This window comes from Rhinolophus hipposideros (assembly GCF_964194185.1).
Source record: "Rhinolophus hipposideros genome assembly, chromosome: 16".
Lineage (NCBI taxonomy): Eukaryota > Metazoa > Chordata > Mammalia > Chiroptera > Rhinolophidae > Rhinolophus > Rhinolophus hipposideros.
The window spans coordinates 59,936,928-59,956,825 of NC_138062.1; the positions used below are offsets into that span (position 1 = coordinate 59,936,928).

The 19,898-nt window shown below is 58.9% G+C and overlaps 3 protein-coding genes across 5 annotated transcripts; 1 reads left to right on the forward strand and 2 right to left on the reverse strand.

Annotated features, from left to right (window-relative positions):
* The first annotated feature begins 4,112 nt into the window (after window positions 1–4,112).
* On the forward strand, window positions 4,113–8,017 carry JSRP1 (junctional sarcoplasmic reticulum protein 1). 3 transcript variants are annotated; one of them, XM_081076296.1, is made up of 7 exons: window positions 4,113–4,237; window positions 5,241–5,393; window positions 5,783–5,820; window positions 5,980–6,109; window positions 6,454–6,624; window positions 7,297–7,388; window positions 7,499–8,017. In XM_081076296.1, exons 2-7 carry the CDS (start codon window positions 5,276–5,278, stop codon window positions 7,925–7,927), a joined length of 978 nt encoding a protein of 325 aa, XP_080932422.1. In that variant the 5' UTR covers window positions 4,113–4,237; window positions 5,241–5,275; the 3' UTR covers window positions 7,928–8,017. The 3 variants fall into 3 exon arrangements, with proteins under 3 accessions (XP_080932422.1, XP_080932423.1, XP_080932424.1); XM_081076297.1 differs by having other exon boundaries at window positions 7,547–8,014; XM_081076298.1 differs by lacking the exon at window positions 6,454–6,624.
* A 212-nt stretch (window positions 8,018–8,229) lies between these two features.
* AMH (anti-Mullerian hormone) lies at window positions 8,230–11,159 on the reverse strand. Its single transcript, XM_081076513.1, has 5 exons — window positions 10,580–11,159; window positions 9,779–9,921; window positions 9,467–9,575; window positions 9,230–9,389; window positions 8,230–9,146 (listed from the first exon to the last, which is right to left on the reverse strand). Exons 1-5 carry the CDS (start codon window positions 11,019–11,021, stop codon window positions 8,285–8,287), a joined length of 1,716 nt encoding a protein of 571 aa, XP_080932639.1. The 5' UTR covers window positions 11,022–11,159; the 3' UTR covers window positions 8,230–8,284.
* A 629-nt stretch (window positions 11,160–11,788) lies between these two features.
* Window positions 11,789–19,892, reverse strand: SF3A2 (splicing factor 3a subunit 2). The gene is made up of 9 exons (XM_081076512.1): window positions 19,760–19,892; window positions 16,968–17,119; window positions 15,719–15,790; window positions 15,044–15,090; window positions 14,471–14,580; window positions 13,485–13,534; window positions 13,266–13,406; window positions 12,737–12,805; window positions 11,789–12,622 (listed from the first exon to the last, which is right to left on the reverse strand). The coding sequence occupies exons 2-9, from the start codon at window positions 17,091–17,093 to the stop codon at window positions 11,906–11,908; spliced, it is 1,332 nt and encodes a 443-aa protein (XP_080932638.1). The 5' UTR covers window positions 17,094–17,119; window positions 19,760–19,892; the 3' UTR covers window positions 11,789–11,905.
* Between the last annotated feature and the right edge of the window lie 6 nt (window positions 19,893–19,898).

Below are 19,898 nucleotides of genomic sequence, written 5' to 3' on the forward strand. Positions count from 1 at the left end.
TTTTAAAAAAGATTCTCAGAGTGTAGTCACCTGAATAAGAGCCCCCAAAGATATCCACCCCTAATTTGTAAGACCTGTGGACATGTCACCTTATTTGGCAAAGGAAATTAAGTGCAGATGGGATTAAGTCGAGGCCCCTGAGATGGAGATGACCCTGGATTACAGGGGGCCCAGTGTCATCACCGGGTCCTCATAAGAGGGAGGCAGGAAGCTCAGAGTCAGAGACATAGAAGAGGCTGCCCTGCTGGCTGTGACGATGGAGGAGGGGCCATGAGCCAGGGACGCGGTGCCTCTAGAAGCTGGAAAAGGCGGGGAACAGTTCTCCCGGGGCCTCTGGAAGGACCAGCCCTGCCCTCCCTCGGTTTAGCCCCTGAGAGGCCCATGTGGGACTCCTGACCCCAGGATTGTGAGATGATAAATGTGTTGTTTTAAGCCACTCGGTTGATGGTGATTTGTTTCAGCAGCTGCAGGAGACTCACACAGGAAGTAATGGGAATGTATCACTGGAAGGTGACACTTGGTGTGTGCATTTCACAAAAGCCATCTGACAGTGCACTTAAGACTTTACATTTTAGTCACTGTAAATTTCATGTAAACATGAAAGCCACAGACAGGTTCTGACTGATGTCTAGCACGAGGTGTGCGCTGGAGTGGTTATATGCCAGCAGCTGACCTTGAAACAAAGTTTACAAGGTCAGATGGGTAGACAGAGCCATGGACAGTCAGACGGAGGCGGCCCAGGGCGAGCACAGCAGAATGTCCCATATAGCAAATCCCTCACCTTTCTGCATGTTTGACAAATTTCAGAATATAATGTTAAAAAGTAAAAATAAAAAAAAAACTGGACATTGTTTCACCACGTTCATTGACATCCACCACGTTCATTGACACCACGTTCATTGAAAAGCCAAGGCTGGCCACTTCTCCTAACATTGTTCTCAGGAACAAAACTCGAGCCAAGCAGCAAGCAAAGGGGGAAGTAAACAAGGATCAACTATCGTTAATTTGCATCAAACAGCCTGCGGCAAGAACCAGGCCCGAGGAAGCCTTCACTGGGCCTCAAACCCACACACACATCTGTGGGGGTGGTAAAGTGTCAGTAGCATTGCAGTACTCTGTAAAAACACGCAGTTGCCAAGGACGACAGGGCACGGCCAGAAACGAGCAGTGCTTATCTCAAACTGGTGACTGTTTTTTTTTAAATTATACGCATGCACGCACGCACGCATACGCGTGCGCGCGCGCACACACACACACACACGCGCGCGCACACACACGCACACACATATATATGGTCTGACAATTAAGTTCGTGAACTTGTTGCAATGATGTTGCTCACCTTTTTTGATATCAGAAGGATTATTCATTATGAATTTGTACCAACTGGACAGTTAACCAAGTTTACTATTTGGAAGCGCTGAAAAGGCTGCGTGAAAAAGTTAGACGACCTGAACTTTTCGCCAACAATTCATGACTCTTGCATCACGACAATGCACCAGCTCACAGGGCACTGTCTGTGAGGGAGTTTTTAGCCAGTAAACAAATAACTGTATTACAACACCCTCCCTACTCACCTGACCTGGCCCCCAATGACTTCTTTCTTTACCTGAAGATAAAGGAAATATTGAAAGGAAGACATTTTGATGCCATTCAGGACATCAAGGGTAATATGATGACAGCTCTGATGGCCATTCCAGAAAGAGAGTTCCAAAATTGCTTTGAAGGGTGGACTACGTGCTGGCGTCGGTGCAGAGCTTCCCAAGGGGAGGACTTGGAAGGTGACCGTAGTGATATTCAGCAATGAGGTAGGTAGTACTTTTTCTAGGATGAGTTCGCAAACTTAATTGCCAGACCTTGTGTGTGTGTGTGTGTGTGTGTGTGTGTGTGTGTGTGTACCGAGGTTCCAAAAAAATGTATACACATTTTAAGAGATGTCGTGTATGCTCAAGCAGTAGTTTGCCGTCATTAGAAGTGTCTGGACGCTGATGGTAACCACTTGGAGCCCCTCTTGTCATTGCAGAAGTCAGACGTGACTTGTACTCACCTTTAGTTATCAGTATTACAATTAATAGTTTTTTCCTTTCCTAAAAAGTGTGTACTTTTTTTGGCACCCTTTCTATGCCCCTTGATACACTTTCCAGTACTTTTTGATATTTCAAATATTTTCACAAAGGTTTCGTCATAGAAGAAAGAGAAGATTCATAGGCTGAGCGTAACCGTCACTGCTCTGCCATCAATTTCCTGCCCCACGTTGCCCAGGTGTCTGTTTTTAGCAAGTTGTTGCTAAATATAAGAGCAATGGATGCTCATTGAGAGAGCTAGATAGATGTGGGCGTGTTTCTTGACCGACCTTTTCTTCTGTGTATATTTCTGATATCTGTGATTATATGTGTATGTGGATAGCCAGGCGCACAAGGCCACGCAGTGTGTGATGCCACTTATGGGAAGTGTCCAGACAGGCACGTCCACAGACGGGACGTGGTTAGTGGTTGTCAGGGGCTGGGGAGGGGGAGATTTGGGAAGGGACTGCTAAGAGAAGGGGCTTTCTTGGGGGGTGATAGAATATTCTGAAATTAGATACAGGTGATGGTGACAAAACTGTATGGATGTACTTAACATGATTGAATTGTATTCTCTAAAAGAGTGAATTGTATGTATGGTGTGTGAATTGTATCTCAACAAAGCTGTTATTTTCATTCTTTATTTATTTTCCCCCCTTTCTTCCGACTCCCCCCCTCCCCCCAGTCCGGTTCAAGCCACTGTTTCTCAGGCTATTTGTGTAGGACACTGCTCTCTGGCTCATGCTGGTGTTGTGAGCCTTACGCTCCCCCCCTCCCCCCTGCTGAGGCAGTCGGTCACCAGTCGTTGATCGGCCACTCACAGCAGCTCACAGCAGCTCTCACCAACTGCCGACCACTCATGCTGGCTGCTGGCCATTCATGCTGGCCACTGGCCACTGGCAGCACACAGTAGCCCACGGCAGCACACAGCAGCTCACAGCAGCCTCCAGCGGCCTGCTGCTCCAGGGAGATCTGCTGTTCACACTCTCAGCTGTAGAGGGCGCAGCTCACTGGCCCGTGTGGGAATCCAACTGTCGACCTCTGTCTTAGGAGCACAGCGCTCCAACCACCTGAGCCACCCGGCCGGCCCAAAGCTGTTATATTTTTTAAAGGTTTTCTTTTTTTTAATTGGGGAAGGGGACTTTATTGAGGAACAGTGTGTACTTCCAGGACTTTTTCCAAGTCAAGTTGTGGTCCTTTCAATCTTAGTTGTGGAGGGTGCTGTTCAGCTTCAAGTTGTCCTTTCAGTCTTAGTTGTGAGGGCGCAGCTCAGCTCCAGGTCCAGTTGCCGTTGTTAGTTGCAGGGGGCGCAGCCCACCATCCCTTGGAGGGAGTTGAGGAGGAGTTGAACCGGCAACCTTGTGGTTGAGAGCCCACTGGCCCATGTGGGAATCGAACCGGCAGCCTTTGGCGTTATGAGCACGGAGCTCTAACCGCCTGAGCCAGTGGGCCGGCTCCCCAAAGCTGTTATTTTTAAAAGATGACAAGTAATTTCGCATACGGCTGGGCTGGGCTTGGTGTGATGCGTTTGGTCATCAACTAAATAAAAGTGTGCTTGTGTGAATGGGTGTCGAGACACCAAAAGAGCCTACGGATATCGAGCGGTTATTTAGTATGGATTAATACCTTTTGATTGTACTGCTCTCCTGGGAGAAAGCGATCCCACTTTGTAGATAAGGAAACTGAGGCTTCTGAGCTGGTGGCCTTGCCCAGGCCAGCCAGCAGAGCCTGGATTCCTGCAGTGGTCCTCCTCCAGCAAGCCCTTCCTGATGCCCCTGGACTCCATAGGTCACCCTCGTTATGTGGGTGGCACACAATCGATGCTTTGCAAAGGCTTGCTGATTGAATTCACGAGAGAAGCCAAAAGGACCACCCTTTGTGGGTGCCCTCACCCCCAGAGCCCTTTTTTCTGAGGGTCAGAGATAGGAAGTAATGTTTCCAGGGTCACTGTGGCCAGCCTGACAGTGGCTCTGTGCTGAAGTGGGGGTGGGTAACCCCTGACCAATGCCTGTTCTGGGGTGGGGTGGGGGGAAGCAGCAGCTATGCCTGGCCCTCTTCCCCCTCCTACTCCAGCCACAGAGCTGATTGGCCCAGCCTGCTGCCTCCAGCCACCTGTTGCTGTCTGTCCTGGGGCCACCCTCCATCCTGTCCACAAGGCCCAGCGAAGCGGCTGTGGAGTAAGTGGGGCAGGGGAAGCATGGACAGAGGTTGGGGTCTCCGGGGGTCTGGGGAAGGCATCTCTGAGGTCCAGGGTATCCACAACTCTTGTGGCTGTCCCCGTACATACCTAGCAGCATACAATCCCTGCCCATTGGGCCCCTCCCCCACTGTCCTGCTCCAGCCCCCGGGGGAAGGGTCGTCTTTCTGCCCAGGGATGGCACAAACTAATGCTGGCAGTTGAGGCACTAGGGAAATTGAAAAGCAGGACTTTGGGAAGCCGACAGACTTGGGTTTGATCTCAAGCTCTGCACGACCTCTGGCCAATGCCCCCATCCCCAGCCTCAGTTTCCTCCTCTGCTTGTGGGAGCAGAAGCAGTGAGAAGAGACAGGGACCCCAGTGTTGGAATTGGGAGACGCCTAGGACCCCCTCACCCTCCCTCTGCCTGTTGAGGCCAGAATGAGGCTGGTCCTGGCTGCTGGGCTTGAGTTCCTAGATTTAGGAGGTCATGGGAGAACTGGGTGCCAGGAATGGCAGGTGAGGATGGTCTAAAGAGAGACCCTGTAGGGGCAAAGGCCGGGGAGGGGCTGTGCTGCACACTGGCCTGTCCCCCGGGGCCTTGGGTACTGGATAAAAATAGTCCCTGGTCTCAGAGAACATGAGCCGACCTTGGGGCCCAGGGTTCTGGTTCGGGCTCTTTGCTCATCTCCGTGTGACTGTGGGTGGGTCCCAGCCCTTTGTGGGTTGCAGAAGCGCCCACTGTGTGTTCAGGGATGCTGGGGCCCCAGAGAGGCTGGCGATGGGAGGAGCCCCAAGGCAGGCCTGGGGAGTCAGGAAGGGTGTCTGGGCCATGCCCTGCATGAGTCTGAATTTGCCAAGTGCAGAAGGACATTAAAGGGCTGGGAGGAGGCAGGGTTTGGGTAATTCACGTACACAGAGCCCCCCACTCCCCAAGTCAGGCCCAGGCACAGTGGGGCTTAGTAAATGCAAGCTGCGTCTTTCCTGTCTCCAACCCTCCACAGCCCACATCTGGACCCACTGCTTCTCAGACATCTCCATGACAACCAGGGCCTTGGAAGAGCTGGATGGAGGCCTGGGCAACTGCCAGGCAAGTGCAGACCTCTCTGCACTGGATGACCACTATCCAGGCCGGCCTCAGGAGAACAGGACTCAAGGTACCCGCGGGGGTACTGGCAGCATGAAACTCACGACCCCATCCTCCTGTTGAACCAGGTGGCTCATCTTCAGAGACCAGGACTTGGACTCCTACATTGGCTTAAACTGTGCTCCTGGTTCTCACCTCTGGCCCCTTGGTGCCTCAGGGAGCCTCAGGTCTGTGAGGAGTCCAAAAAGCAGAGGGGCTTGGCCACACAGGTCGGGGTTCAGATCCCAGCCTGTCAGGGAAATACTGTGTGCCTTTGGGCAAGGCTGCTTCTGAGTCTGTCTGTTTTACAATCTATAAAGTGGGAGCAGCCAGCAGGCCCTTGCCCAGCAGAGCCCGGTGGAGGGTGGGATTGGCCTGGGAACCTCATGACCTTGAGTCTCCTTTTTTCCCCACCAACAGTGATGCCCAGGCTGGCTGACTCCAGCGGCTGGCCCCAGGTGAGTAGCTGGGGCCCTCGGCTTTCAGCCCAGAATGCCCCTGGAGTCAGGGACATGCTGGCCAAGGGGATGGGTTTCTACAGCCCATGGTAAAGGCTTGAGCTCCCTCACAGGAAAGATGGGAAGGAAACACCTGGGATGACTGGTGACTCCCCACAGGATTCTCGGGAGCCTGAGGCTGAGGGCAGTCCCACAGGCGGAGTGGATGCCAGGCCCAAGAAGACAGAAAAGGGGCCTGTGGCCAAAGTGGCCCCAGGACCCAGCAAGGAGAGGCTGAAAGCTGGAGCAAGTGGGTTTGCAGGAGGCAGGGGTGAGGTGGGGGCTGGTTATGGACTGGCATGGGGAGTCAGTCCTGGGCTGGGTCTTTGGATATGGGGGCAGGGGGAGACAGGGTGCAATGGGAGCTCCTGGCTGAGTGGTGTCCAGGTGTCACAGGCAGTAACTAAAAGGGCTGGGAGCCTCTGCTAATTCATGATTCAGCTAATTATCTTCTAGAATATTCTCCACATCCTATTGAAGCTGCCAAGCTTAGTTCCCCTACTCAGGGCTGCACAGCCAGGGCAGGACTGAGCCAAGTTTAGGGTGCTGGTCTGCTCCTTGGTGCCACCCTCAGCCAAGCACTTGCTTGTGCAGCCCCCCGGAGTCCCGTGAGGAAAAAGGCACAGGCTGTGCCGCCCCCACAGCCACCCCCACCACCCCCGGCCCTGAGTGAGGAGCTGCCCTGGGGAGACCTGTCGCTCAACAAGTGCCTGGTGCTCGCCTCGCTGGTGGCGCTGCTGGGCTCAGCCTTCCAGCTCTGCCACGGTGAGCCTGCACTCCCAGGGTCGGGTCTGTGCTCCCCTCCATGGACAGGCCCCTGTCGCCCCCCCCTGCTTTGAGCACTCCCTTCCCCCTAGCATAGACCTTGTGCGGGGTTACTCCTCCGCCCTCCTTGCCTTGGGCACCTTGTTTAGAGACCAACCGTGCTATTCCAAAGTCGGGCCTGGGCCCCTCTCTGTAGAACAAGCTTTGCTTGCTTCCTTCCCCTTCCCCCACTATGGACCTTGAGGGGGCTTCCCCTCCCAGTATGGACCTTAGTGCACTTCCCTCGCCCATAAACAGCCCCCCTCCATGGACCTTGCCCACCCAGGATGGGCTGTGTGCACCCCCTTTGGTGATGCACTCCTTTCTCCTGCACCAGGGTGCTTCTGCAGCCCGTGGAGAAACATGACCTGTTCGTTTGCAACCGGAATGAGGGAGGTTTGGGGGGAAGGAAGGGCCCCGCAGCAGGGGAGACCGGGACCTGCTTCCCAGAGCCTGGAGGGATCCAGCCCAGCCTCAGTATACCCACTGAGTATACTCAGTATACCCACTGGAGTGCGGCTGGTCCCCTCCACCTGTCCCCAGGCAGGGAGCTCTCACGGGAGGGGCTGGGAAGGACAGTGTGGTGGGCCTCTCTGTGAAGGCTGACGTATGTCACCTCTCGTCCTCTCCCAGATGCCGTGTCTGGGGCGGCGGATACCCCTGCACCTATCCCTGAGCCATGGGTCCCACCAAGCTCGGCCCCGAAGGAGCCAGCTCAGCTCCTGGTAAGTGTTTCTTTCGACGACACTGGGAAAGGGGCCCTCATTCAGGGGAGGGGCCTCGGCCAGGAGTGTAGCCTGCGCTGATCCCACCGCCCTACACTGCCGCGTTGCAGCCCACGCCCGCGGCCTTGGCGCCCCCATCCGGATCCCCTGTGCCCCAGGTGAAGGCAGGGAAGAAGACTGAGGTTCCCGGGAGCGCGGAGGCTGTAGAGAAGGACGAAGGAGAGGCCACTGGGAAGGAGTGCTCGCCCCTGGCCCACCGAGGGCCCAAGGAGAGGCAGCAGAAAGAGAGTCCACGGAAGGAGAGGCGCAGGAAGGAGGAGAGACCGCGGAAGGCGGAAAAGCCACGGGCCACTAGGGAGCCCCGGGGAGCCCTCCCCCGGGGCTGGGAGGCACGCGAAGAAGGCCATCGGCAGTGGGTGAGGGACTCCCGAGACTCTGAGCACAGGAAAAGGCAGGCCTGGGCTTCCCCACGGCGCGCCGGCGAGGAAGACCGGCGTCCTGGCCGCCAGAAGCAGCGCTCCGGCAAGTGGCGGGACTGAGCCGGGTCTGGGTCCTGCGCCGGAATCTTGGGACCTCTGCTCGGTGGCCCCCAGTTCCAGCCAAATAAAGCGAGTACTGCGGCCCCCCGCATTGCCTGCTCCTTTGCGTCCTGACCCCAGAACCTGAATGGCGGGGATGGGAACTTCAGATGGGGTTCCACGGCGGATGGGAGAGGTGGGGGGAGGCAGTGGGTGCCAACGGCGATGACCAAGTCCTGTGCGCCAAAGGAGAGGTGGCGAAGGAGGACCCCGCCTGCCTCCAAACACTCATGGACCCACGTGCCGCGTGCTGTGGTCTTTATTGGGGTTCGAATAAATATGGGCAGTGCCGGGCGCCAGTCGGGGCGCGACACAGGGTCACCGGCAGCCGCACTCGGTGGCCACCATGTTGGGCACGTGGTGCGCACTGATGCGCTCCTCAGACAGGCTGATGAGCAGCTTGCCCGCGTAGGCCGTGGGCACGCAGCAAGGCGGGCGCTCCAGGGCGGCCCCGCGGGCCTGCATCTTGAGTAGCAGCACCACGTGGTTGCCATAGCGCGGGTTTCGGTCGGACTGCGGCCAGCCGCACTCACCTTGGCAGTTGTTCGCCTGGTACGTCTCGGGGATGAGCACCGAGCGCTCCGCGCGCAGGTCTACGCTCAGCTGGTGCAGCGCGCACGGCCCGCCGGCGGCCCCGGTCCCCGCGCTGCGCTGCGCCCGCGCTGGCCCGTAACGCTCCCGCCCGCGCCACTCGGCGCGCAGGCCCTGAAGTGCCTTTAGCAGAAGCAGCGCACGCAGCGGGCCACTGGGGCTTCCTGGGTCCCCCGGGGACCCGGGGCACAGCGAGAGCAGACGCGCCAGCAGCGGCGGGGCGGCGGGTGGCAGCCCTGGGAGGCCACGCAGCTCGGCGGCCGCCGCCTGCAGCTCGGCAGCCACGCGGCGCGTCAGTCCCGCGGCCCATGGCGCGGACACGGGTCCCTGCGGCTGCGGCGCGGGATGCACCGCGGCGGGCGGCAGCAGTAGCAGCAGGGGCTGCTCGCCATCGAGCAGGCGCTCCAGGGCCGCGGGGTCTGACAGGTTGACAAGGCTCTGCGGGAAGCCGGCTAGCGCTCCTGGGTCCACGGACAGGCGTGGAGGCGAGGCCCGGTCCGTGGGCCCCCGAAGCGCGCGCACCAGGCGCGTGAGCGTCTCGAGGAAGGGGTCGGTGCTGGGCGGCGGCTCCTTCGGCTCCAGGGTCGGTCTGGAAGGCGAGGGGGGTCGGGTGTGTGCGCGAGGCGGCGCCTCCCCCACCTTCCCGCTCTCCTGGGCCCAGCTAGCGCGTACCTGGGCGATGGGAAGGGCAATGTGTCCAGTCGGCCGTGCCCGGGCATGGGCGCGGGCCCCGGGCGCGGCAGCAGGAGCAGGGCCGGGGTCATCCGCGTGAAGCAGCGGGCGTCGGCGCCGAACAGCAGCGACTGTAGCTGGGTGGTGCTCAGGGAGGCACCTGCGAGGGAGAGTGGCTGGCTCAGGGGCCGGGCCCAGGGTAGCCGCCCCAGTCGGCTCCCTCTCGATGCAGCCTACCTTCTTCGCGGTGCCGCAGGGTTAGGGCGAGCCCGGGGCCGCGCCAGGCCCCTGTGGGGTGGTCCACGGCAAGCGCCAGGTAGCGGGTGTCCCCAGACAGGCAGAGACTCTGAGGAGATTGGTGCTCAGCCTGGCTGCGCGGGGGGTGGTGGGAGCAGGGGTGCCCCTGCTCTGTCGGTTGCCCTTCAGGATTCCACCCTGGACACCTGGTGGTGTCTTTCTCTTCAGGGCAGACCCATTGAAACCCGATCCCCCTCCCCTGCCATGGGTGAGGGCTCCTGAGGGCAGGGAAATGCCCCTCCACCCTGGTACCTGGGCACTGGGCAGCCCAGCCCCTGTGACAGTGACCTCAGGGCCGGGCCCGGGGTACAGCACCAGCAATGCCAACTCCGGGGAGCTGATTTCTCCAGGTGGGGGCTCCTGGAACCTCAGCGAGGGCGCTGGCTCCCACGTAACTGCCGCCAGGACAATGGGGAAGGGGGACACCTGAGCCACTGAGGCCAAGTCCCTCTTCCAAGTCTGTCCTGCAGCCCTGCAAGGAGCTCACCGCCACTAGGAGCCTTGGGGAGCTAGCGGGAAAGGTTGGACAGCCCCGGACACCAGGTGCAGGACGTTGAGGGACAGGGGAGGCTGGGAGGACTGACAGGGTCTCTGGGTTTGGGGAACTAAGGGGAGGCCCACAGGGATCACAGGGCAGCCCCTTTCCAGGAAGTGGATCTGAGGCCAGTGGCCCCTGGGGACCGGCCACCTCCCACCCCAGGCTGCCTAATGTGCAGAAGGGGCATTCCTCCACTGAACCTTTAGGATTGCTGGCCCCACCCCCGGGCTCTTTCCAGATGAAGGAGGCACCTTCCCCAGCAATGCAGGAGATCTGGGAGCCTGGCACTGGGGACCATCAACCCCCAGATATGGCAAAGATAAGGGCACACACCTCTCTGGCCAGACCCACAGCCTAGTCAAAGGGAGCAGGGCCATCAGCAACTTCCCTAGGAGGCTGGGGAGGGCCCTGGGCTTTTACTTGGGAGAATGGTGGTTGCCATGCAAACAAGTGGTGGTCGGGGACCAGCGTGGGTGGGGTCTCCCACCCAGCCTGGACCGTGGGCCCCCACGTACCTTCCTCCAGGTGCAGGACCACCAGCCGCTGCCCCCTGGGCTCCCCCAGCCACTCTTGAAGCCACCGCAGATGGCGCAGTGCAGCATGCCCATGGCTGGGGGTGCAGAGCCCAAAGGTAGCCAGGTCGTGGGGCCCCCAGTGGGAGCGCCACACAGCTTCCAGGAAGGCCTGCTCATAGCGGCTCAGGGCCCCCACCACCCGCAGTGGGGTGCTGCTGCCGTTGCTGTCCCTGCCCAGCGCCACCAGGCACAGGGGGTCCTGCGGGCTGCCTGGGGGCCAGACACCCGGGGGCAACCAGTCCCAGTCTTGGTGGAAGATGAGCCCCCCGGTGCCTGCAGGGGGCTCCCCAGGCAAGGCCTCCTCTCCGGGTGTCCTGGCCCTCAGTAGGGCCCCCATGGCCCACAGCACCAGGGCCAGCCGAGAGAGAGGTGCAGCCTGCATCCTGGGAGCTGCAAGGGGCTGGGCTGCCCCTGCTTATATGGATGCGTGAGCCTGGTGTGTGTGCTGGAGAACAGCCCCTATCTCCTCCTGGGATGTGACCTTGGGGGCCAGCACCCGTGTCTGCTGCAAGCCTGAGCCTCCTCAAAGCCCCTTCTGTTCCAGACTGCCCACCTCTATCTCCTTCCCACTAGTGATACAAAGTGTGGCCTGTGACTGATTTGTCCAACTGTCCTTGACGAGTTTTTCTCTCCAGAGTGGGAATGCAAGCAGGGAGTGACCGGCCCAGATGGGCCAAACATCAGTGGAGTCAGGTCTGTAGGAGAACAGAGGGGCAGAGCCCTTGCGCTGGGGGACAGACCAGGCCCTGAGGGGCACCGGATGTCTGGGTGTTCAGACCACCGGGTAGGTGGGCCTGACTGGAGAAGGGGAGTGTGCAGACCCGACTGGGTCTTGAATCTCCTGCCCATTTACCTGGGGGCTCTCGGGAGCACAGGCATCTTGGCCTGGAGAGCCCGAGGACAGCAAGGATCCTGTGCTTTGTTCTCCCCCTCAGACAGCCCCAGCCCTGCTGCTAACTGGCAGCCTGTCCTCCACCCTGCCGTCTCCAGGACACAGCTAACAACTCAGGGCACCCACAGTCTGGTGGGCCACGAGGACTCGAAGGCTGACCTTGGGCTGCCCTGCACGTGGTGGAGGGGCCCCCGTAGGAGAGTGGTGCCACTATGCCCGTCAGCCACCCCCCCCACAGCAGTACATCCAGGTGCCAGGGAGACTGTTTAATGAGATCTGGGCACACAGCATAGCTCTATACAGAACATCAAACTTCGCTCTGGGAGAAAATACAGGAAAACAAATGCAGACTTGCAGGGAGAGGGCGTGGCTATTCAGTTGGCTGGGGGAGGGGGTGGAATGTTCCCAGGGCCCTCTGAGGGCAGTGGGGGTCTCAGCATCGGGGGCATGGGAGCTGGGGGGTGGACCCCAGGATTGGAGGGGTGAACTCCTGGAGGCTGGGGGTGGACCCCAGGAGCTGGAGGATGAACCCCAGGAGGGGGGGGGTGAACCCCAGGAGGCTGGGGGTGGATCCCTGGAGCTGGGGGGTGGACCCCAGGAGCTGGTGGGTGCACCCCTGGGGCCTGGGGGTGAACCGCAGGAGCTGGTGGGTGCACCCCTGGGGCCTGCGGGTGGACTCCAGCAGATGGAGGAGGGTGGACCCCTGGGGCTGGAGGGTGGACGCCTGGAGCTGGAGGGTGGACCCCAGGAGCAGGAGGATGGACCCCAGATGTTGGTGGGTGGACCACTGGTGTTGGGGGATGGACCCCGGGAGCAGGGGGATGGACCCCAGATGTTGGTGGGTGGACCCCGGGAGCTGGGGGGGGCAGCTGGGGAGGGCCCGGGGGCCCTGAGGGCGCAGGCCCACTGGGTGGCATGGGGGGCAGAGGCAGGCCTCCTGGTGGGGGCGGGGGCAAAGACTCAGGCAACGGCGGCCGTGGGGGCAAACCATTCATCAGTGGGGGTGGTGGCCGCTTCACCCCAGGAGGCCCGGCAGGGAGACTCGGTGGGGCCGGAGGCTTCTCCATCTTGAAGTGAAACTGGAGAAAGAACTGGAGAGGAAGGGAAGACTGAGCAGTGCTCTTCGGGGGCTTGGCTTGGGGGGCCAGGACTGTCAAGGCAGTGGCTGGAAGGTCCAGGAACTGCCCAGACCTGGAGCAATTTACCTGCTTGGTTTCCCTGTTCCAGTGAGTCCAAAACTTGCCCTCGGCCTTGTCAATCTCCCTGCTCGGCACCTGCGCGGGGAGGTTGGGTGGGTGGGTGGGGGTGTGTGGGGGTGTGGAGATGGGCCTTTAAAAAACCCTCCAGGGCCCAGGTTCAGGCAGAGACTGCCCCTCAGCCCTGGAGCTGGCCCAGCCGGACCAGGCCCTTGAGAAGGGCTAGAGCTCAGTTTTTTGGGGTAGCAGGTGTGGCTTACATTCTGGTTCTGCTGCTTAGCGACCCCACCGCCCCAGGGAAGTCACGGTTAACGCTGTGTTTTTCACTGTTGTCTGCCCGGGCACACGATGTGGTCACAGAATCCCTGACCAGCCTGGCATAGAGGCTTGTCACTGCTGGACAAGCGGGGGGGCTCCACTCTTGGCAAGCACTACCTTAGGATGCTATTGCCCACCCCACAGGCAAGGCCCTACCAGGAGGGGCACCTCTGGAGTGGCTGCACTAAGGGACAGGCACACAGGGACCAGCACACGCTACCTTGAAGGCAATGGTCTCGTAGGGCTCGGCGGCCATCAGCAGGTACTGCCACCGGCGGTCAGGGGGCTCGATTCTCTGCTCGTAGGCTGACATGAAGCGGTGGCGTGGCATGATGCCCTCGGCGATCTCAGGGTAGTCGATCTGTGGGGACACGGCCAAGTGGCAGCACAGCCTTCCGGAGCCCCTCCCATCATGACCGGACCCCAGAACTCATCTCACCTGGAAGAGGAGGCTCTGCTGCCCCATCTCCGTGTCCCTTTGCTTGGTCACTGCAACGCACAAGGCTCTCAGGTCCAGGCTGGCTGGTTGGCGCCCCCCCGGAAACTAAGGACCCATTTATGGAGGGAGGGACACGAGGGGAAGTCACCTGGAGGTCGTGGGTGGCAGTGGGGGAACGGGCTATGCTACCCTCACCCAAGGCCTGGGACAGCACCGAGCAGGAGCTGAGGACCAGGCACTGGGGGTGGGGGACTAGTGAGGGCCTGCACCCCTGCCTCCCGGGGAGGGTGCCCTTTGTAGCAGAGTTCCTGGAACTTCCAGGTCATTCTCCGCACAGCTCCGGGCCATGTCACATTCCTCTTTAAACTCTCCAATGTCTCCCTGTCACACTCAGGACAGAGACCAGACAGCCTAGTGTGGCCAAGAGGCCTCTGGTGGCTGACCACCTGGATCCTGACACTCCCGCCCTCACTTAGCAAGCTGGCCTGCCCCAGGGCCTTTGCACGCTACGTCCTGTTTATAGAGCCGGTCACTCACAGGACGCCCCCACCTTGTCAGAACACAATCCCTTGGGTTCCAAGTGGGTCACGTGATCTGCTTTCTGACCCAGGTAACCCAGAGCCTTCCTCTCTGCCAGGTCCTACTGAGCAAGCTGCTGCGAACAGACCCTCTCTCTCCAGTCTAGATTAAGAGGAGCCACGCTCCAAGCTCCCCGGGGAGAGACACCCCAGGCTTGCCGTCCCTCCCACTCTTTGCTCATCTTCCCAGGAATGTGAAGAATTATGAGCTCCCACGACACCATGACGCGCACAGGGATGCTGTACTCAGCAGTTGTGTTTGGGAAAGTTCACGTCCGGAAGGTGGGACAGGTCCTAGGTGGGTGGGCGAGTGAAGGCCAGTGCACAGCAGTGTCCGTGTGGCTCAGGGATGGGGTCACTCCCACTGGTGCCAGCTGTGGTGCCCCCCACAGCCCCCAACAGACTTACCTTTGTAGCCTGGGCGGCCAATCTTCACAAACTTCTTCACCTCCACCTTGACCTTCTCTGGCGCCGGCTGGGCTGGGGCCTCTTTGGCCTCCTTGGCAGCTCGCCGGGCCCTGCAGGCGGGATGAATATGGCACTGTGGCGCATACGCGTGCACACACACACACACACACACACACACACACACACGCCGCCAAGGCCACAGGCCCCAGTGCCAGGAGCTACGCTGCCCCCTCACTGACCTTGGAGTGCCTCTGCCAGGTGAGGGGGCTGGGTGGGGATGGGACAGGCAAGGGCACGTTTCTCTTCTTGTCACATTTCCCACTGCCCCTTACCGTGGCGCCTCCCGAGAATCCCACCCGTCTTCTCTCCACTTGCAGAACCCTCACTCTTACCAAGTGAGAAGTGCATCCCCTCGGTCCCCTCACACCCAGGCAACTGCACCTCCCACCCCCCACCCCTGGCTAGGCTCAGTGTTCCGACTGCAGGCCACGCTGGCCCCAGACCACCTCTGCGCCATCGTCTGCTGTGGCTCACAGATGCTCCTGACCCTGGGCGTGGGGGTGACGTACTCACAAGTTGGTCTGGTGCTTTTTCCCCTGGGTGTGCGCGAGGTAGCTCCCCTGGAGTGGGAACACAGGGACACAATTAAGGACAAAGCGAGAGGGCTTCGCATCCTGTCTGCCTGCTTGGAGCAGGGCCCCAGTGTCCACAGTGCAGAAGGGAGAGACTCTGACATTCAAGGCTATTCAATAGTGCACTGTCCATGGTTGTAAATAAATTCTAAAACAAAGCAAACGTACGACAACATGGGAAAGGACAAACGGGGCCCGCTCATTACTGCACAGTGAGCACTTGTCAGACTATCGTATGGATGACCTAACGGTCATTAAAGGAAATGAATAGGAATCACGTCATGAGAACTCAAACCCCAATGTAGAACGTTCCAGAAGTGCCCGTGCTCACAGAGGCACACCTGTGTGGCAATGGCACCAAAGGTGTTAAAGGAAAACGTGCAAGCAGGAAATCCGCAGCAGTGGTGACTTCCGGGGCCCAGAGTGCCAGTCAGAGGCTGGGTACAAAGGGGCGTGGACTTCACGTGGAGTGACCAGCGGGCCCCAGTCAGAGCCCCTCTGCCACCGGCAGCATTTTGAACGTTGACGAGGCAGGTTAACAGGAGCCCTGAGGACCCTGCCGGCGGGGCTTGGGGAGGGGATGTGGGCCGCACAGCGAGCAGTGCTGAGAACTCACCTCGTTGTTGTGCAGTGTCAGGCACAGCTTGCATTCGTAGGAGCCCAGGTGGTTCTTCATGAAGTAAGGGTCCTGGGGACGAACGCACAGCCCGTTAGAATGTGGGAGACGGCGCCCTGCGGTCCCACAGCCGTCTGCCCGGGACTAGGGCTAGGAGAAGCCTGGGGCTGTCCCGGCAGGGGACTCCCAGGGCAGCACTGCAGGACCACCTGGGGCCCTGTGGAGATGGGGTCCACTTGGCAGGGCTGGGGTCGATACTGCTGGTCCCTGGCCCCCACTCTAGCAGTGGGCATCTCCGGGGAGTCCCTGGCCACATATTTGTGGCAGTTTGGGGTCTAGAAGGAGGAAGAGCCCAAACAGCACTTCCTCTGGATGCTGGTCATCCAGCTCCTCGGCCTGGATCTGGCAGCAAACCCTGCCCGCCTTCCAAGTGGCCCAGCACAAGCTGGGTAAGTAAGCGGGTTAAGGGAAAGACCACGGAGACCCACGTCTCTGCAAGTGCTGTGCGCTGGACAGCTGACTGGACATAAACGAAGGCAGCGGGGGCAGGCGTGGAACAGACTGGTGGGTTCAAACCCCAACTCCACTGGCCAGTGGCTGTGTCACCTTTGGCAGAGACGACCCCCCCCTCTGCATGGCCATTTCCTCACCTGCAAAATGGGGACAGTAACAGAACCGACCTCCCAGGCACGGGCCCCATACACCTCAGAGGGTCCCAAAGTCTAAGGGAGCCATATACTGACCGCTGGGCTCTCACCTGGGCCACTCAGAACACCTGTGGTGGTCACACTGGGCTTGTCCCTGGCATCGAGTGGGTGGGGCCGGGATGCTGCTCAGCCCCCACAGTGCCCAGGGAGGCCCTCAGCAGTGCCAGGGGGAGACCTGGTCTACCAACCGCTCTGTGCAGCTGAACAAACAGGCTGCCCTTCGCTGCCCGTGGCTGGAACGGCACCAACCTACATGATGCCGTCATGCCCCTCACCACTGCTTCTCCACGCCGCTGGGTAATTCAACAAAACCAAACCCCTTACACAGAGAAAACCCCTTCAAACATGGGGTCACTGACAGCAGGTGGTCTTGGGTGAGCAGTGGAGACCCTGATGCTCTAGGTTAAGTTCCCTCGTTTACAGGTGAGGAACCCGAGGCCCAGAGAGCTGGGTGGTTGCTCAAGGGTAGAGGCATGACATCTGGACCACGGCTCCCCGGGGAGAAAGGAGGCTGTGGGGAGCCCCCTCCAGCCCTGCCTCACCTTGTTGATGTCAATGGTCTCCAGAGCCAGCTGCCGGAGACGCTCCCTGCGGTCCCGGTTGCTCTCTGAGGAGGAGGCTACCCCTCCACTCCCGGTCTTGCCCCCGGGGCGATGCTGGAAGTCCATGGTGAGGGCCTTGGGGTTTTATTGGACTGGGGAGAAACCGGAGAGCGAAGGGGAGAGTGAGCTTGCAGAACCTGGTGGCTGTCACTGGGGCCTCCCTGGGACTGGTGGATGGGCAGGCAAGGAGACCATGCCCTCCATGTTTCTCTCTCATCCCGTACTCCTGCCACACACCCCCTCCCCCATCCCATCATCCCTCCATCCTAAATGGCCAGAATAAGCTCCTATGTTGCCAGTGGCTGGCTGGGGTTGGGAAAAGCCCCTGTCCAGACAATCTGATTGACTTAGGGAAATCTAAACCCATGTAAATACTCAACCGCTCACCAATCAGGGCAAAACCAGTAACCACTGGAAATCATAACTGCTGGCTACTCAAAGCCCATTGCTCACGTGTTGTCCCTCCTCCCCTAGCAGCACCCCCACCCTGAATGAACTGACTGCTGACTGCTCACAGCCTCAGTTCACGGGATGAAGGTCATCGCCCAGGTATCTGGGCTCCTGGGCAGATCAGTTTGATTCTAAGAACTAGAATGAGGGGCCTCTGGGCTGAGAGCCAGGCACAGAGAGGCTGTGGGTGAGGGCCAGGTTGAAGAGGGGATTTCATCAAAAGCTGCCCACTGACCAGCAGGCAGTCTGCCCTTCCCTACACCATGTCCAAAGGCAGGTGGCCCAGGTCAGAGGCCCCCAGCTTAAGGAGGACTTCAGGAGACTTTTCTGGGGAAGGAGCGCCAGGGAAAGTATTCTCAGACACTGATGGGGTCCCTCATGCCTGAAATAAAATACCGGCTCCCTGCCAGGCCGACTGAGCAGTGAGACCCATCAGATGAGAAGCACAGACAGCTGTCACCCAGAAGTGGCAACTTCACGTAACAGACACAAAGAATCCCTATACAGCTGAGAAAAAAAATAAACCTGATGGAAACCTCAATAGATGGTGACAACACCTTGCCAAGGGTTAGCACAGTGAATTAAAACCGCAGTGAACCCTGCGAAAGAAGACAGGGTGATCCAAACAAAAAACTGAATATGAGGGCTCGGAGGTAAAGAGTCACAGAAATGTCTCATAAGGAAAACAACAGAAAAATGAAAACCTAAGAGACCGTGCAAGAACCTTGATGAAATTCCAGAGTGAAAACAGACAGAAACAAGAGAGTATTATCAAAGAAATAAATATTATCAAAGAGCTAACACAAAAGCCTGATCAGAAAACTGAAAGAACATGCCGCAGGACTGAAAGGACCTATTCCTTCCAAGAGAGACAAAAAGACTCTCAATAAATGGATCATGAAACCTCACACCAATGAGGAACATCTTCCATTTGCACAGACAGAAGATCAGAAGCAAAAGGTTAGAAAGCAGAACGGGGCCAGAGCTCAGAACTGGGCACGTAAGAGAAGCCATACTCCCGCCGTTCTCAAGGTAGACTTTTAACCCAGTTTTCGTTTTATACCTGACTGTGAGTGTAAGTACGTAAAGCCATTTTCAGGACTCAAAACCAATCAATCCATCAATGAAGTCCTTCTAAAGCTACCGTGTGCCTGATGGGCTGATAGCAGGAAGAGGAGACGGTCAGCCTGGAAAGAAGCCCACCCAGGCGAGCGCTGACAACGTCCCAGGACGACTGCTTCTCTGCAACCAGAACAAAGTGAAGCAGGAGCACGTCAGCACGTGGGAGAGACGCTTCTATGGGGGAAATGTTTTTAAAAAAGGGCCAATTCGTTTAAACCTGTGGAAAAATACAGTCTATCACCGTTTGAGGTGATGGAACTTTGAGGAAAAATTAACAGGAGGAAAAGAACATCAGGGAGACAGGAAAAATGAAAACACCGATTAGCTTCGGGGTGGGGGTCGGGGAGAACAGCACAGGAAGAGCCGCACGGATGAACTTGTCTCTTGCCTTAGCGACGAAGGATACTTTCAGTCCCAGAAAACAGAACTCATAATTTGACCAAAGCTTGTGATATGTAAAGGCATCCGGGGTGGGCGGGTGAAGTGGGAGTGGGTGGGAGGCAGAAATAGGAGCTCGTCCATCACTAAGAAGTCAGCAGGCCGCGTCTCACACCCGCGCGTCCAGAAAGAAGGATGTTTACAAAGATAAAGATGGCTTTAACACGGAGCAGAGGCGGCCTCCGGGCCAGGGGACCAGCGGGGATGAATGAGTTTTGATGAACGTACTACAACCTCCTTAAGCCCGGCAGACAGTTCATCAGCGGGAGCCCCTCCCGCACGTCCGCGAGGCCCGTGGGCACCGCAGCCTGAGACGTGGAAGAGCCATTCAACCTCGGGGCTTCGCGGGGACAAGCAGCCGGCTAACTGGCTCTGCGGCCTTCGGCACGGCGCTGGGCACTCTGCTCCCAGGACCTCACGTGTTATTTACTTGCCCTGGATCGCTGTTACCGCCATTCCAGTTACAGAAACTGAGGCTCAGAGAAACCGAGTGGCTCCCGAACCACAGCGCCTGTCAACTAACGGATGCAAATTAATGCTCAGAGGGGTCCTCGGTTGCACGGAAGGCGCCATGGGAGCTGCTACCCCGGCCCAATCCCAATGGGTCTTTAAGAATCCCAAGCGAGCGGAGGGCTCCGGGGACCCGGAGGCCCGTCTTTCCCCGGGGAGGGGGCGACGCGGCGGCCCGCCCTCAGCCTGCGCCCCCCGCTCCCGTCTGCTACCTCCTAGGGAACTCCGGGCTCCGGGGCCGCCGCTCTCGCACCGCTTTAAACCTGCACCGGATGCAGCGGTCCCGTGGCCTTTTCAGCCTCCACTGCCGCCACGACTTCGTCCTGCGTACGCGCGCCGCGGGCTAAGAAT